This window comes from Gracilinanus agilis, chromosome 3, assembly GCF_016433145.1.
Source record: "Gracilinanus agilis isolate LMUSP501 chromosome 3, AgileGrace, whole genome shotgun sequence".
Classification (NCBI taxonomy): Eukaryota; Metazoa; Chordata; class Mammalia; order Didelphimorphia; family Didelphidae; genus Gracilinanus; species Gracilinanus agilis.
The window spans coordinates 616,549,236-616,563,522 of record NC_058132.1 but is presented as its reverse complement, the minus strand read 5'-3'; the positions used below and the strand labels follow the sequence as shown (position 1 = coordinate 616,563,522).

The 14,287-nt window shown below is 47.3% G+C and overlaps 1 protein-coding gene across 1 annotated transcript in view; it reads right to left on the bottom strand.

Moving 5' to 3' along the window:
• Positions 1-14,287, bottom strand: part of SPEG (striated muscle enriched protein kinase) — an 83,162-nt gene that overhangs the window by 14,964 nt on the left and 53,911 nt on the right. The window contains exons 14-29 of the mRNA XM_044669440.1: positions 13,505-13,624; positions 11,402-11,506; positions 10,318-10,524; positions 8,273-8,396; positions 7,992-8,167; positions 6,094-6,206; positions 5,591-5,759; positions 4,080-4,176; positions 3,737-3,937; positions 3,454-3,511; positions 2,700-2,777; positions 2,431-2,609; positions 2,252-2,278; positions 1,391-1,543; positions 623-665; positions 224-292 (exon numbers count right to left, since the gene is read on the bottom strand). Coding sequence (XP_044525375.1) covers positions 224-292; positions 623-665; positions 1,391-1,543; positions 2,252-2,278; positions 2,431-2,609; positions 2,700-2,777; positions 3,454-3,511; positions 3,737-3,937; positions 4,080-4,176; positions 5,591-5,759; positions 6,094-6,206; positions 7,992-8,167; positions 8,273-8,396; positions 10,318-10,524; positions 11,402-11,506; positions 13,505-13,624 — 1,919 coding nt within the window. The remainder of the gene's footprint in view (positions 1-223; positions 293-622; positions 666-1,390; positions 1,544-2,251; positions 2,279-2,430; positions 2,610-2,699; positions 2,778-3,453; positions 3,512-3,736; positions 3,938-4,079; positions 4,177-5,590; positions 5,760-6,093; positions 6,207-7,991; positions 8,168-8,272; positions 8,397-10,317; positions 10,525-11,401; positions 11,507-13,504; positions 13,625-14,287) is intronic.

Here is a 14,287-nt window from a genome sequence, read left to right as displayed (position 1 = left end):
AGAAGAGAAGAGAAGAGAAGAGAAGAGAAGAGAAGAGAAGAGAAGAGAAGAGAAGAGAAGAGAAGAGAAGAGAAGAGAAGAGAAGAGAAGAGAGAAGGGGAAAGGAGGGAGAGGAGGGGAGAAAAATGCAGAGGAGAGGAGGGGAGGGGGGAGAAAAGGGGAGAGGCAGAACATGAAGGGGGCAGAGGCAAGTTCAAATATGTGCAGCAGGATTGATGCTCACCTGCCACCTCCTTCGGGACAGGAAGAGCTTCAAGTGGTCTGTGCTGATATCTGCCCCCTTTGCTGTTGCCTACAACCCAGAAGAAGATGTTACAGTGAATATTGGTGGAGTCTTCAGCCCATCACCTTCTATGCACCGCCCTTAGCTCAAACCTCCTCCTTCTGCAAAGGAAGGCTCTGCTGCTGACTACAGGAACTGGGGGTGATAATAACAGCTAGTACAAAGGGGGAAACTGAGGCAGGGAGGGTTGAAAAATTCTACAACTACCAAAATATTTGAGGCCAGATTTGAACTCAGAACTTCCTGACTCCAAGAGCAGCATTCCATCCATCTGACCTCTCAGCTCTACAAAGATGGATGTCCTTCATCCCACCACCCACTTCATGGAGAGAGTCTTACCTTAAACCAAGGGTGTTCTAAGGTTTCCTCTGCTGTGGGCCGCCTACAAAGAGACAGAGACATAAAGTGGAAGCTAGCGGAGGAGGGAAATGTGTCAAAATATATCAAAATCCCAGGAAAACAGTCCAATGGAAAAAAGCACTGCCTTTGATGTCAGAAGACATGGGTTCAAATCCTGGCTTCTATGTGTGTGACCTTGACCAAATTTTTCCTGTTACGCTTAGCTTCTTTATCTGTAAAATGGGGATAACAATAGCATCTACCTCACATGGTTATCCTAAGAATCAATATATTATTATATGTAAAGAGATAATATATATAAAAGGTACATAGTTATAGAGAGAGATTATATAACTATAAAAAGATTATATATATATATGTATATGTATATACATATATATATATAAATAATGTACTTTGTGAACCTTCAAGTGCGTTATATAAATAAGCTCTAAGAATGTTGGCTATTATTATAAAGCCATCAAAGCAGGGTTTTTAACCTGTTTTGTATCTCAGATCCCTCTGGCAGTCTGTGAACCCCTTTTCAGAGTAACATTTTTAAATGCATAAAAGGAAATGCAAAGGATTTCAAAGGAGTCCAATTATGTTGAAATATCGTCACCAAAATACTAAAGAAAAAGAATTCGCAGCAATCTCCTCTCCCAAGGGGCTAGAAGGAGGCAATGTGGGAAGGGAGAGGCCACCAGGATGGGTCAGGCGGGTTCCATGAAAGGCCAAGGGGGTACTCAAGGGGCACCCTGGACTCACAGCCGGTCTTGAACAAGAACTTTAATGAGGAAGCCTCGGGCCTCTCGACTCAGACTGAGGAACGTCGTCTCCTCAAAGGCCACATTGTAGTTTCGGATGTTCATCAGGGTCGTGCGGTCATTCTCCCCAACGAAGGGTGAGATCCCAGTCAGACTGCAGAGCCCAGGAAGGAGAAGGCTGTTATTTGGGGTGTCCGGGGGAGGTGGGAGGAAGCCAGGGGCCAGGGACTAAAGCAGAGCGAGATATGGGGCTTGGGGAAGTGGAACCGAGAATGTATAAACTGGGGAGGAATGTAGTTGCTGGGGTTCTAAGAAAAGGCAGGGCCTAAGTAGCCCCAGGGGCCTGTCCGAGAGCTGGGAAAGGCCCAGCATGGCAAGTCTTATCCATCTCCTTTCTGTCCCTATGGGGTTCCCCCTCCCCAAAGTAGTCTGCCTAAGGCAGAGAGAAGAGAAGGAATGCTGGGGCAGTGAGGTGGCTCAAGGGATTGAGAGCCAGGCCTAGAGACGGGAGGTCCTGGGTTCCAATATGGCCTTAGACCAGTGGTTCCCAAACTTTTTTGGCCTACTGCCCCCTTTCCAGAAAAAATATTACTTAGTGTCCCTGGAAATTATTATTTTTTAAATTTTAATAGCAATTAATAGGAAAGATAAATGCACCTGTGGCCATCACTGCCCCCTGGATCACTGCAGCACCCACCAGGGGGCGGTGGCACCCACTTTGGGAATCACTGCCTTAGACACTTCCTAGCTAGATGAACCTTTGGAATTGACTCATTGATTTTAATACAAAAGATAAGGGTTTAAGAAAAAAAGAAGAAAAGGAAAGCCACGGAGAAGAGTCAGACACCAGAGAGGTCTTTACCAGAGGAAAGCGACGACACCCACAGGCCTATGGGAAAGAAAACACAAGCGTCATCAGCAGGGATCCCAATATAGACTCCGTCTCTCCCCTCCCATCAGCCTGTCCTTGCTCTTTTCCTGTATCCCCAGCACCTGTTGTCCAGCAGCCCAACCCCAAACTCCCTCCCACCCCACACCTACCAGACATCGGTGACCCCAGATATAGGCGTCTGGTTGACAATCTCAGGCCCCACAAATTCAGGGGTGCCGTACTGGCAGTACTGGGGCTCCTCAGGGGTCAGTTCCTGGGCGTTGCCAAAGTCACAGATCCGCACCTGTTCAGCACCCCCGGCCCCATCCCACACCAGCAGGTTCTCCGGCTACAGGGGGACACAAGAGGGTGAGAGAGCTGTGTGAACCCCAGCTTCCTCTCCACGGGCTGCCTCCCCATGGCCTTGCCCTCTCCTCACCTTGATATCGAGGTGCAGCACGCGGCTCTGGTGAAGGTAAGAGACCCCCTCCAGCACCTGCCTCACATAGGCCCGGATCTGGAGAAACAGTGCAGCATCCCCAGGTAGGAGGGAGCCAGAGTGGGAAAAACTAGCTAAGCTAAGGAGGGCTCAGCTGGGATGGGAGAAGGAGACGGGGAGAGGGGAGGCAGGCAGTGAGGTTGGTCAGTCAGTCAGATAACAAGTCATTTATTTAGTAGTTACTGTGTGCTGGGCTACAAATGCATCCAGCAGAAAAAAAGAGGTGCTCCCTGACCTCAGGGCGCTTACATCCCAGTGATGGGAGCCCCAAAACAGCAGAACAAAATGAGCAGGGGCTGCCTGTGCTGAGGGCAGCTGATCCTGGGGAGAGATTCTGGCTAAGTTTCAATGGGGAAAAGAGGAGACTTCTGAGGGGAACTGAGCTCTCCAGGGAAAGAATTTTTTTGGTTTTGTTTTTTGTATTAAACCATTTTTAATGGCCTCAAAATTCTATGACAGATTTTTGGTCAAGTTTCCATTTAAAAGTTATTGATTTTAAAAATGGATAACTAGATAGTATTGTTGGGAGAACCAAGGCACCGAGGATTGACTAATGGCTCTAACTTGCCCCACTCACCTCCACTGCCCCCACCACGGACACAACTATCTCCCCAGAGCCTGGTCCTAGCCAGCCTAGCCATGGCAGAGGTTCAGGGGGCCCCACACCCAATTCCACCCACCCCCCTGCCCTCACCTCAGACTCACACACGGTGGGCTTCCTGGCCATTCGTTCTAGAAGCTCTTCTGTGCAGCTGAATCAAGGGTCAAGGAGAAAAGGGGCCTGCATAGACCCTCATCAACCCCCAGAGGTTCCCCCCTTATACCTCACTGGAGCAGACCAGTCACCCCCAAAATGCCCTCTCCTTCCCCTGCTGCAGTTTGGGGTTGGGCTGTTCCCCACCCATCCCTTCACACACTCAAGCAGGGTTCAGTGGCAGACGGTGGCCGTGTCTCCCCACAACCCGTTCCCTGGGTACAGCTCAGTGACAATAACAAGTCCTCGTCGCCGCTCAAAGGCTTCGTGGAAGTAGATGACGCAGTCATGTTGGAGTCTGGACAACAGCCCGGCCTCCCGGCGTGCAGAAGCCTTTGGTTTGGCCTGGCTCGGGATGAACTTGGCGGCAAACTCAAGGCCAGAACTCCGCTCCACCACCCGACGAAGGTAGGAGAAGGCACCTCTGAGACAAACACGGGGGGACGGGGGAGAACCCTGAGCCCCCTGCTCTCTCCTCTTCTCCCGTCCACCCCCAGGCCCCCCAGGTCCCCGAGACCCCATCTACTAGAGCTCAGCCCAAGGAGAGCCGGAATCCACTGTCCTACCTGCCGATCTCCTGATGGATATCGTAAAAGTCACTGAGCCTCTGTCCCCGCAGCTCTTCTTCTTCCCCCACCCCCTCAATCTCCATGGATGTCTGAGCTGGAACAAAGACAGACAGGTGAGGCCGATGGGTTAGAACGTTAAAGGGTAGAAAGCAGGGATGGAATGAATTAGGGAAAAGGACAAAGAAGCAATCGATAAAGTTGGAAGTGGGCCAGGAAGCGGCAGACGGGATGCAGGGAAGGGGCTACATGGTTTAGGGACAGTCTCTGGGGATTTTGACTTTGGTGTCTAGAAAAAATGACTAAGATAGAGTCTTAGATATGGAGGAAGGAAAACCTGCATTCAAATCAGACCTCAGGTACTTTTTAGCTATATGTAACATTGTCCAAATCACTCAACTTCTCTCAGCCTCGGTTTCCACATCTGTAAAATGCATGTTGGACTTAATGGCCTCTAAGATCTCTTCTAGTTCTAAATCAGGGATCCTCCAGCCATAGCACTGCTTGGATTACACCCCAAAGAGATAATAAGGAAAAAGACTTGTACAAAAATATTTATAGCTGTGCTCTTTGTGGTAGCAAAAAATTGGAAAATGAGGGGATGCCCTTCGATTGGGGAATGGCTGAACAATTGTGATATCTGCTGGTGATGGAACATTATTGTGCTCAAAGGAATAATAAACTGGAGGAATTCCATGTGAACTGGAAAGACCTCCAGGAATTGATGCAGAGTGAAAGGAGCAGATCCAGGAGAACATTGTACACAGAGACTGATATACTGTGGTACAATTGAACATAATAGACTTCTCTACTAACATCGATGCAAGGATCCAGAGCAAGGCTGAGGGACTTATGAGAAAGAAAACTAGCCACACTCAGAGGAAGAACTGTGGGAGGAGAAACACAGAAGAAAAATAACTGTTTGAACACCTGGGCTGACGGGGATATTATTGGGGATGTAGACACTAAACCAGTGATTCCCAAAGTGGACGCCACCGCCCCCTGGTGGGTGCTGCAGCGACCCAGGGAGGCGGTGATGGCCACAGGTGCATTTGGGGACAGTGAATAACTGTAAGGGGGCGGTGATAGTATGTGACAAGGGGCACTAAGTAATATTTTTTCTGGAAAGGGGGCAGTAAGCCCAGAAAGTTTGGGAACCACTGCACTAAATGATAACTCTAGTACAACTATCAATAATATGGAATTAGGTCTTGATCAATGATACATGTAAAACCCAGTGGAATTGTGCGTTGGCTAGGGGGGGGTAGGGGGGTTTGGGGAGAGGGAAAGAACATGAAACATGTAACTAGGGGAAAATATTGAAAATAAAAATAAAAAATAAAATAAAAATAAAAAATAAATCAGGGATCCTATAAGTAGAGGACCTAGGCTCAGGGGAGTCTAAGCCACATTACCTTGGGAGAGGGGAGGTGGGAAGGATAGGGTCCCTAGAGCATAAGTATCCCCCAACCTCACCCCAAATGCAAGAGCTTCCCCATCAGCCCAGTCACCTGTTCGAATGGCCAGCTCAGCTTTGCAAGATAGCTCCCCTGCCAGGTTGCGGGCTGTGCAGGTGTAGACGCCACCGTCTTGGGGTCCTGTGCTCAGCACCACCAAGGAGCACTCGTTCTCCTCATACACGAAGCTCAGGTGGCTGCTCTCCTCCAAAAGGGCCTCCTCCTGTAGAGCAGGAGATCACCTCCACCCCCGGTCCCCAGTCACACCCGAGGCCCCAGCATCCCTCCCATCCCGTTCCCCACAGGAGCTGCAGTTTCTTTCTTGGTTCTCCTCCCACGGTTGACATTCCCCACTCAGAGTTACCGGCTCTGCATGGAGGGCTCAGCCTCTGTGATGCCCTCTTAGAGGAAGGAAACCCAAACTCTGCATCCCTGGAGCAATGCCCGAGGCTTCCCCCAGGATCACTTCTCTTCCCTGGACTGAATCTTCCTCTCCTCAGCCCCCCTTAGAGCCATCTCCCCCTCTGGGCTCCCCATTCCCTTCATGCCCCTCTCACCTTGTACCACATGATGTCTGGCAGCGGCTTCCCTTCCACCACGACGGCAAACCGAGCCGTCTCTCCAGGCCCAACCTCTACGTCCTCCATAATGGACTCGAACCGTGGAGCCTCTGAAACACAAGGGAGATGGGGTGGAGGGTCTGAGGAAGTGACTCTTTCTGGGTGGAAATCATGGTCGGTTACAGTATCCGGGGTACCCCAGACCCCCCGTGTCCAGATCTATTTATCATCTCTGATAAGGACGGCTTAGTTGATAAGAAAACATCAGGGCATGGAGACGATCTTGACTGTTAACTCACAGCTGCTTCTCCAAAGTGCCATTGAGTCACAAGTTTATTATATATGAAAATTCAAACTCCCTTTCACCCACAAGCACAGAGACTTTTACAGCTCCGTAGACATCGCAATGAGTTTAGACAACATACAGAAACTCAGAAACTTCAAGGTGAAGATAAGAACCAGGCTGGACCTTCATCGGCGTGATTATCAGCAAGCTAAGTCTGGGAATACTTTTCTCAGGGGCAAATGCCCCTGCTAAACTAAGGTTTTGGCTTTGACTGCATTTCTGACCAAAGGGGAAGAATGTTAATCTCTTAACTGCTGGTTTGCTAGGAACTTAAAGCTTTTCAATAAGGCCACAATACTTCAACAAGAAATCACAAGGATCACAAAAGGGGTCAAAAGAGGAGTCTCAGATTTTTATCTATTCTCTTATTGGCTTCCCACACCTCTGAGGAGTCATGGCACTCCTCTGCTCAAAACTCTTCAGGGGTTCACCATCACCTATTAAAAATGTCATTCGTGGCCCTCTACAGTCTGGTGCCTCCTTACTTTTCTAACATCAGTTCATGTCCTTCTGCTATGTGCCTCACCAAACTAGACTTCTCTTGGCCTCCTAAACCTATCCTTCGCTTTAAGAGCTTCATGGTTTGCTCACATGATTCTTCACGCCTGGAAGGTCGTCCCTCCTCTTCACCTGAGAATCCTTTATTTTTTTTTATAACCCAATTACAATGCCTTTTCCTCCAGGAAGCCTTCCCTGCCCCTCGAGCTTAGTTGACTATGACCTTTTCCCTTCAAGCTCCATATAACACATCCAGTCGTTCCTTTTATTGTACGATGTACTTTTCATGGATTATTTCGTGCTCTCCTTGCCAGTATTCTCACAGCCTCCTTCTGAGTTCCAAAAGGACGAGCACGCTCAAGTTGAACCTCCCCAAAGCTAGCACGGAGCTCCATATGTAGTAGGCACTTAATAAACAGATCTTTGCTCAACTTAATTGACCTGAATTGAATCTGTTTGGCGAGAGCCTTGCAAATATGGTGGACTCATTAGTGGCTAGAAACACTGAGCCCAGAAACTGGTAGGAGGAACCAAAAGGAGCCCCAGTTTTGAATAGGAAGAATTCAGGGATGATCGGGGTGCCATGCCAAGTTGAGAAAAATATAAACTAGCCATCACTGGTCAGTACCAATTAGCAAGCAATTTGTACCCGTTTATTTGGCTTAATTGAAGAGAGAGGAGGAGAAGATTCCTGTGTGCTCTGAAAATTTATTTTATTTGATCTGTTGAATAGAATTGAAATGACTTCTATCCTTTAAATGCTGGCAAAGTCACTTTGAAAAAGGGAGCCGTTGGGGCAGCTAGGTGGGCTCAGTGGATAGAAAGCCAGGCCTGGAGATGGGTTCAAATCTGGCCTCAGATACTTCCTAGCTGTGTAACTCTGGGTGAGTCACTTCATCCCAGTTGCCTAAGCCCTTTACTACTCTTCTGCCTCGGAACTGTTGATTAGAGTCACTTCTGAGACAGAAGGTAAGGGTTTAAAAAAGGAAGGGGGGAAAATGGCAGCAGCGATCAGAAGAATGCTGAAACAAGCCTTGGCCCCCAGGCTCACCTGCGAGTTCCAGGGTGATGGAGCAGGCCTGGGTGCCGTGCCGGTTTCGTGCCATACAGCTGAGGGTCCCCACATCTCGGCGATTCACGTGGCAAATGCGCAGACAGTACTGGTCATCGTCCGGTTGGCTGAGCTCGTACATGCCTGCACGGGCCTCCAATAATGCCCCTCGACAGCTGTGAAGGGAGACAGAAGAGAGAAATGATGGCCCTCCACAGAGGGGGCCCAGTCCGGGACATCACAGCCTGGAGGGACTGACATAGGGGGGTGAAGACGAGCACCTCCTCCAGACAACTTGGGCTTCCACGTGGTTGAAGGTGACGGCAACGCTGACTGGCTGCCCCTCCACCACATACACGACGTCCGGCTTGTCCAGCACCACGGGGGCTTCTTCCAGAACTGGACCTAAAGAACCAGGAGAAGAGACGGGTTGAGGAGTGGGGAAATCACAGGAGTCCATCCAGAACTAGAGAAGCATAGAAAAGAATCTTAGAAATACAGACAGCAAAGAGCTGGAAGGGACCTTAGAATTCATGCAGCTGAATTCCTGAGAAGCCAACTCAGAGGCAGCAAGTTAGGGGCACAGCTAGGACCTGAACTAAGGTCCCCCCACTCCCAGCCTGGTCCTCTAGCTCTCCACCTCCCACACTAGGTCTGACAATCCCCCTCCAGCCCAGACTGTAAGGGGACACTTCTGGAAAGAAATGACCCTTCCATTGTTGGCATAAATTGTATATGCATGGGTAACCTATATCAAATTACTTACCATTTCAGGGGATGGAGGGAGGGAGAAAATTTAGAACTCAATTTTAACAAAAATGAATGTTAAAAATTATTTTTACATGTAATCAGGGAAAAATAAAATATTATTTTAAAAAATCACATGGGCATATATGCCTGTCCAGTGTTGCCTGTGGGTGTTATAAACTGGTAAATATTTCCCTGGTGGAGGGCAATGGAACCATGACTCATCCAGAGTGGGTAGAGCCTTGCAGATATGACCACTGGGAGGACTAGCTCTGAAAAGTGATGAAAGGAGAGCCAGAAGGGGTGCTAGCCTTGGAAGGAAGAAGGAACTTGTCACTGGAGATTCCTGGCAATGGGCTTTTTTTTTCCTACAGCAAAATGATGGGACAACAGGATAATTGGATGGGAAGTGGTAGGTGAAGAAAGGGAGTAGCCAGTTAGCCACAAAGCTTATACCAGCCTTTATAGCCAGATTAGAGATATCTTATTATTAATAATAACTCCCATTCACATAAAACTTCACAGTTTATAAAGTGGTGTCTTCCCAATCACCTTACAAGTATTAGATAAGGAAATTTTATAAATAAGGAAACCGAGGCTCGGCCATTCAGAAACCTGCCCAAGACTGGAAAGTCAAGTTGAGATTCAGCTTCTGAGTCCAGCCTCTGTGGTACTGTAGTATAAGGATCTGTAACCTTTTCTGAGTCATGGTCATGTTTTTAAACTCTCAAAACAAAATACACAAGATTGAAATGCAAAGATCAAAATATTAATTAATTTTTGAACCCTTGCCTTCCATCTTATAATCAATACTGAGCATTGTTTCCAAGGCAGAAGAGCAGTAAGGGCTAGGTAATAGGGGTTAAGTGACTTGCCCAAGGTCACCCAACTGGGAAGTGTCTGAGGTCAGATTCAAACCCCAAACCTCCCATCTCTAACCCTGGTTCTCAATCCACAGAGCCATCTGGCTGCCCCCTCTTAATTTAAAAATATTAAAAAGTTCAGGGACCTCAGGTTAAGAACTCCAACTTAGAATAAGATTCCTAAATTCAAAGGCTCTACAGTTTTATAACATTTTATTTCACCTTGACTCCCTTGAATTCTAGTAAAGCTTTCTATAAAAGGCTCCATGTTGGTCCCAGGTAAGCTAAAGGAGAAGGAAATGAGCTATCTCTACCCTTAAGTCAGAGAATCTAGGAGAAGCATGAGTAGCCTCCAGCCAGAAAGGCACTAGGGGCAGCAGGAGACATAGGACATGAACCAAGGTGAGTGGGGCGTTGGGCAAATCACGATCATATAAGGAATCAAAGGAGCTTAGAAGCTAGAGATCCCAGTGCCCAATCCTTGATGGAACTAGGAAAAATCCTTCTCTTTTCTTTCCAGAGTTTCTGTTTTTGTCACAACCCCCTGCCCAGGCCTGTCTCAGCATACGGGGTATTTCTTTCAACCCCTGCCTGAGACCCCTTTTCCCTCTGTCACTCAACACCATCCACTACAGGATCTAACCACTGCTCCTACCCAATCCCCGTTCACTGGGGAGCTCGAACATCCCAATCCCACCATTTGGTTATCCACCTACCCCTTTCCAACAGCTGCACAGGTTCAGAGGCTGGGGAAGGCTTGCTGCTGCTCTTGACTGTGGTGCTAAGGACTCGAAAGATGTGCTGTGCCCCCTTACGAAGCCCCATGGCTGCCCAGCTTGGTTCCCGTAGACCCGTGGCCAGAGCCGTCCATTGGTCTGAACCTACCACTTGGTGTTGAACTGTGTAGGTCAGAGTGTCTGGACCTGATGGAGGAAGAGCAGATAAGAGAGACTCTTTTTTTAAACATTTATTAATATTCATTTTTTAGTAAAGTTAGCATGGTTACATGATTCACGCTCCTACTTTCCCCTTCACCCCTCACCCTCCCCCCACCCCTGGTTGATGCGCATTTCCCCTGGTTTTAACATGTGTCATTGATCAAGACCTATTTCCAAATTGTTGATCACTGCATTGGTGAAGAGAGACTCTTTTTGCAGGAGGGCCTTCCTGCTCCCACTCTAGTCCCAATGCTCTTAGATTAAACCCTATTGATTTCCCGGGGGTAAAGGGAATCCTACCACTCCAGGCTTTGAGACTAAGGGGCAGTGAGGACATAGAAGAAGGAAACATGGAATGTCATCGTTTTAGAGCCAGAAGGGATTCTAGAGGTTGTCTAGTCCAAGCCCTTCTTTTTAAAATAAGAAAAAAAATCTGGCCTCAAATACTTCCTAGCTGTGTGATCCTGAGCAAGTCATTAACCCCCATTGCCTAACCCTTACCACTCTTCTGCCTTTGAACCAATGCACAGTATTGTTTCTAAGACACAAGATAAGGGTTTAAAATAAAATAAGCAAACGAAGGCCCAGAGGTGTTAAGTGATTTACCCAGATGCAATGGAAAATGTTTCTTGAGCTATAACTCCTGGCGATGGCTCATGGCTGATATGGGGATGGAAGGGAGGGGTATGGATCATGGAAGAAGAGTTCTGGTCTCACCAACCCAAACCTCTCTCTCTGTTCTCACCATCTTTTGTCACTCCATTCAGCCAGCTTTCCTCATGGCTCTCCTTAAAACTCCATGCTCCCCAATGGCAAAACATACCCACCTGGATTCCTGGGGTCCTCTGCAGCCCTGACTTACCAATGGCCATGTCGACGCTTCTGGGAGGATTCCATTTGAGCATAACCATTCTCCCAGTCACATTCACCACCTGTGGGGGCCCATCGGGAGGGCCAGGCACTAAATCTGAAAGCCATAATAAGAAGCAATTCTGGTGAGGTGGGAATGGAACCTGTAGCTTCCCCAGAAGGAAGGCCAGAGTCCCAGGGGGCCCTCAACATATCCATGAGTAAACCCTGGGCAAAGGTACATCAATGATCACCATGCCATCAATCATGCTCATCATCATTGTCATCGTCATTGTCATCATCATCGCCATCATCCTCAGCAATCATCCTGCCTTAGTAGACAGTATTTGTGAATTTCTGGGGCTAAAAACTTTTATCACTCAATTTCCTGTACCCCCAACTACTTTCTTTTTTAAATGTCTAATTTAAGTTGTGTTTTTTTTTTCAATTAACAAAACAAAAAAAATTTATTTTCTCTCCCTCCCACCTCACCCTCATGGAGAAAAGAAAAAAGAAAACCTTTGGAACAAATATGCTCAGGCGAACCAAACAATCCCCACATTGGCCATGCCCAAAAACGTATCTCATTCTGCAGCCTGAGTCTGTCGCCTCTGGCAGGAGGTGGACGGAGCCTGCTTTTTCGTCCGCCTTCAGGAATCATGGCGGGTCGTAATCGGAGTTCCAAAGTCTCTCCAAATTGTTTATCTTTACAATGTATTGCTATTATAGAAATTATTCTTCTGGCCCTGTTCGTTTCACTCTGCATTATTTCACCCAAGGCCTGGCGACTTTCTGTCACCAACTCAATGATAAAGATCTCCAAACTGAGCTAAGCTGGTTTTCTGACCCAACTGAGTCTAGGGAACTCACTCCATGGATACAGGTTGACCCCTTCTTAATGACTCAGGCTTTTTTTTTTTAAACCCTTATCTTGAGTCTTAAAATCAATACTGTGTATCAGTTCCAAGGCAGAAGAAGGGCCGAGGTAAGGGCTAGGCAATGGAGGGTAAGTGGCTTTCAGAGGGTTATCTTAAGAGACTTGTCCTGAGCAGGTAGCTAGGTAGCTCAATGGTTTGAGAGCCAGGCCTAGAAATGGAAGATCCTGGGTTCCAATGTGACCTCGGACACTTCCCAGCTGTGTGACCCTGGGTAAGTCACTTGACCCCCATTGCTTAGCTCTTACCACTCTTCTGCCTTGGAACCAATACACGGTATTGATCCTAAGATGGAAAATAAGGGTTTTATTTTTTAAAAAAAGAGAGAGAGAGAGAAAGGGAGAAAGTTCTCCAGGGCAATAATGGCAAACTCAAATAGAAATAGGAACCCCTAAATTGTACATAAAGATTCCAGCAAGTTGCAACAGTATCTATGTTTTACTGTATTTTTATTTATTTTGTTAAATATTTCTCAATTCCATTTTAATCTGGTTTGAGGTCCCCCTTAAAAGTGTTGTGGGCCTCATGTGGCCCTTGGGTCATGTATATGACATGTCTAACCTAGAGTATAAGAGATTGAGTGCTTTATCCGCAGTCACCCAGTGTCAGAGCCAAGATTTAAGCCAAAGCTTTCTTTCTCTAGACCAAGATATCTTGACTTAGAATCCTGCCCTTCCTCCCAGAGGTTTGTGGATAGATTTCAGGGGGTCCATGAACTTGGATAAAAAAAATCTCTAGGCCACTAGATAGAACATTATGTGAGGTGTATACTGGGATCCCCATCAGTATATTTGTAGTGATCGTTTGATTCTTGGATGGGAATGCCATTAGAGTTCTTTCCCCCAATTACCCCCTTCTAAAAGAAAAAGGAAAGGAGCACCTAGGTAGCTGAGTGGACAGAGCGCCAGGCCTGGTGCTTGGAGGACTTGGGATCAAATTTGACCTCAGACACTTCCTTAGCTGTATGACCCTGAGCAAGTCACTTAACCCCAATTGCCTATGGATTCTAAGGCAGAAGGTAAGAGTTTTAAAAAATAAAATGTAAAAGGAATGCGCCACAGGAAACTTCTGGACAGATATCCCATTGCCTTGGAGTGGCCATCCTTTCTGTCCCAGAGATTCTCAGATCTCAGGCTGGAAAGGGACAATCAGAAGATAGTTGTCAGGAAGAAGGTTCTCACCTGTGACGTAAAGGTGGGCATAACAGGCAGCCTTGCCCAGCTTGTTAGCGATGACACTCTTATAGACACCAGCATGCTGTGGCCCCACCATTGGGAACACCAGTCGATGTACATCCCTGTCTGGGGAGGGAAAGAAACACAAAACACACAGAGTAGAAGCTAAGGAGACTCCAAAGGCTGGGGCTCCCACAGCTCAGGTGATCCCCTGAAACCTAGTAACAGTCAGGCTGGAGGAGGCTCCTGAGACAAGGGTCTTGTATTCAGTGGCCTTAGCCACATCCCTTCTGCTGGTACCCACCAAAGGGAAAGAGGAATGATGGAGAGAACAAAAGAATGACTATCCTGGGTTGGACCCCTTATCTAACCTGCCCAAGACTGGCGTCCAAGGCTACATCTCTACCTCTGACTTTAAGAATCATAAGATTTGGGGGCATCTAGGTGACTCAGTGGATAGAGAGCCAGACCCAAAGATCCTGGGTTCAAATCTGACCTCAGACACTTCTCAGTTGAGCGACCCTAAGAAAGTCACTTAACCCCCATTATCTAGCCTTTACCACTCTTCTACTTTAGAACCAATACATAGTAGTGATTCTAAGATACAAAGTAATAGTTAAAAAAATCATAAGATTTGAAATGGGAAGAAACCTTAGGGATCATCTAATCAAACTACCTTATTTCACATATGAAGAAACTGAGGCTCAGGAAGGAAATGTGCTTTGCCCAAGGTCTCTGAGGACACACAGGTTGTCTTCTAGCCTGCAGTCTCACAATCTTAAATTTCTG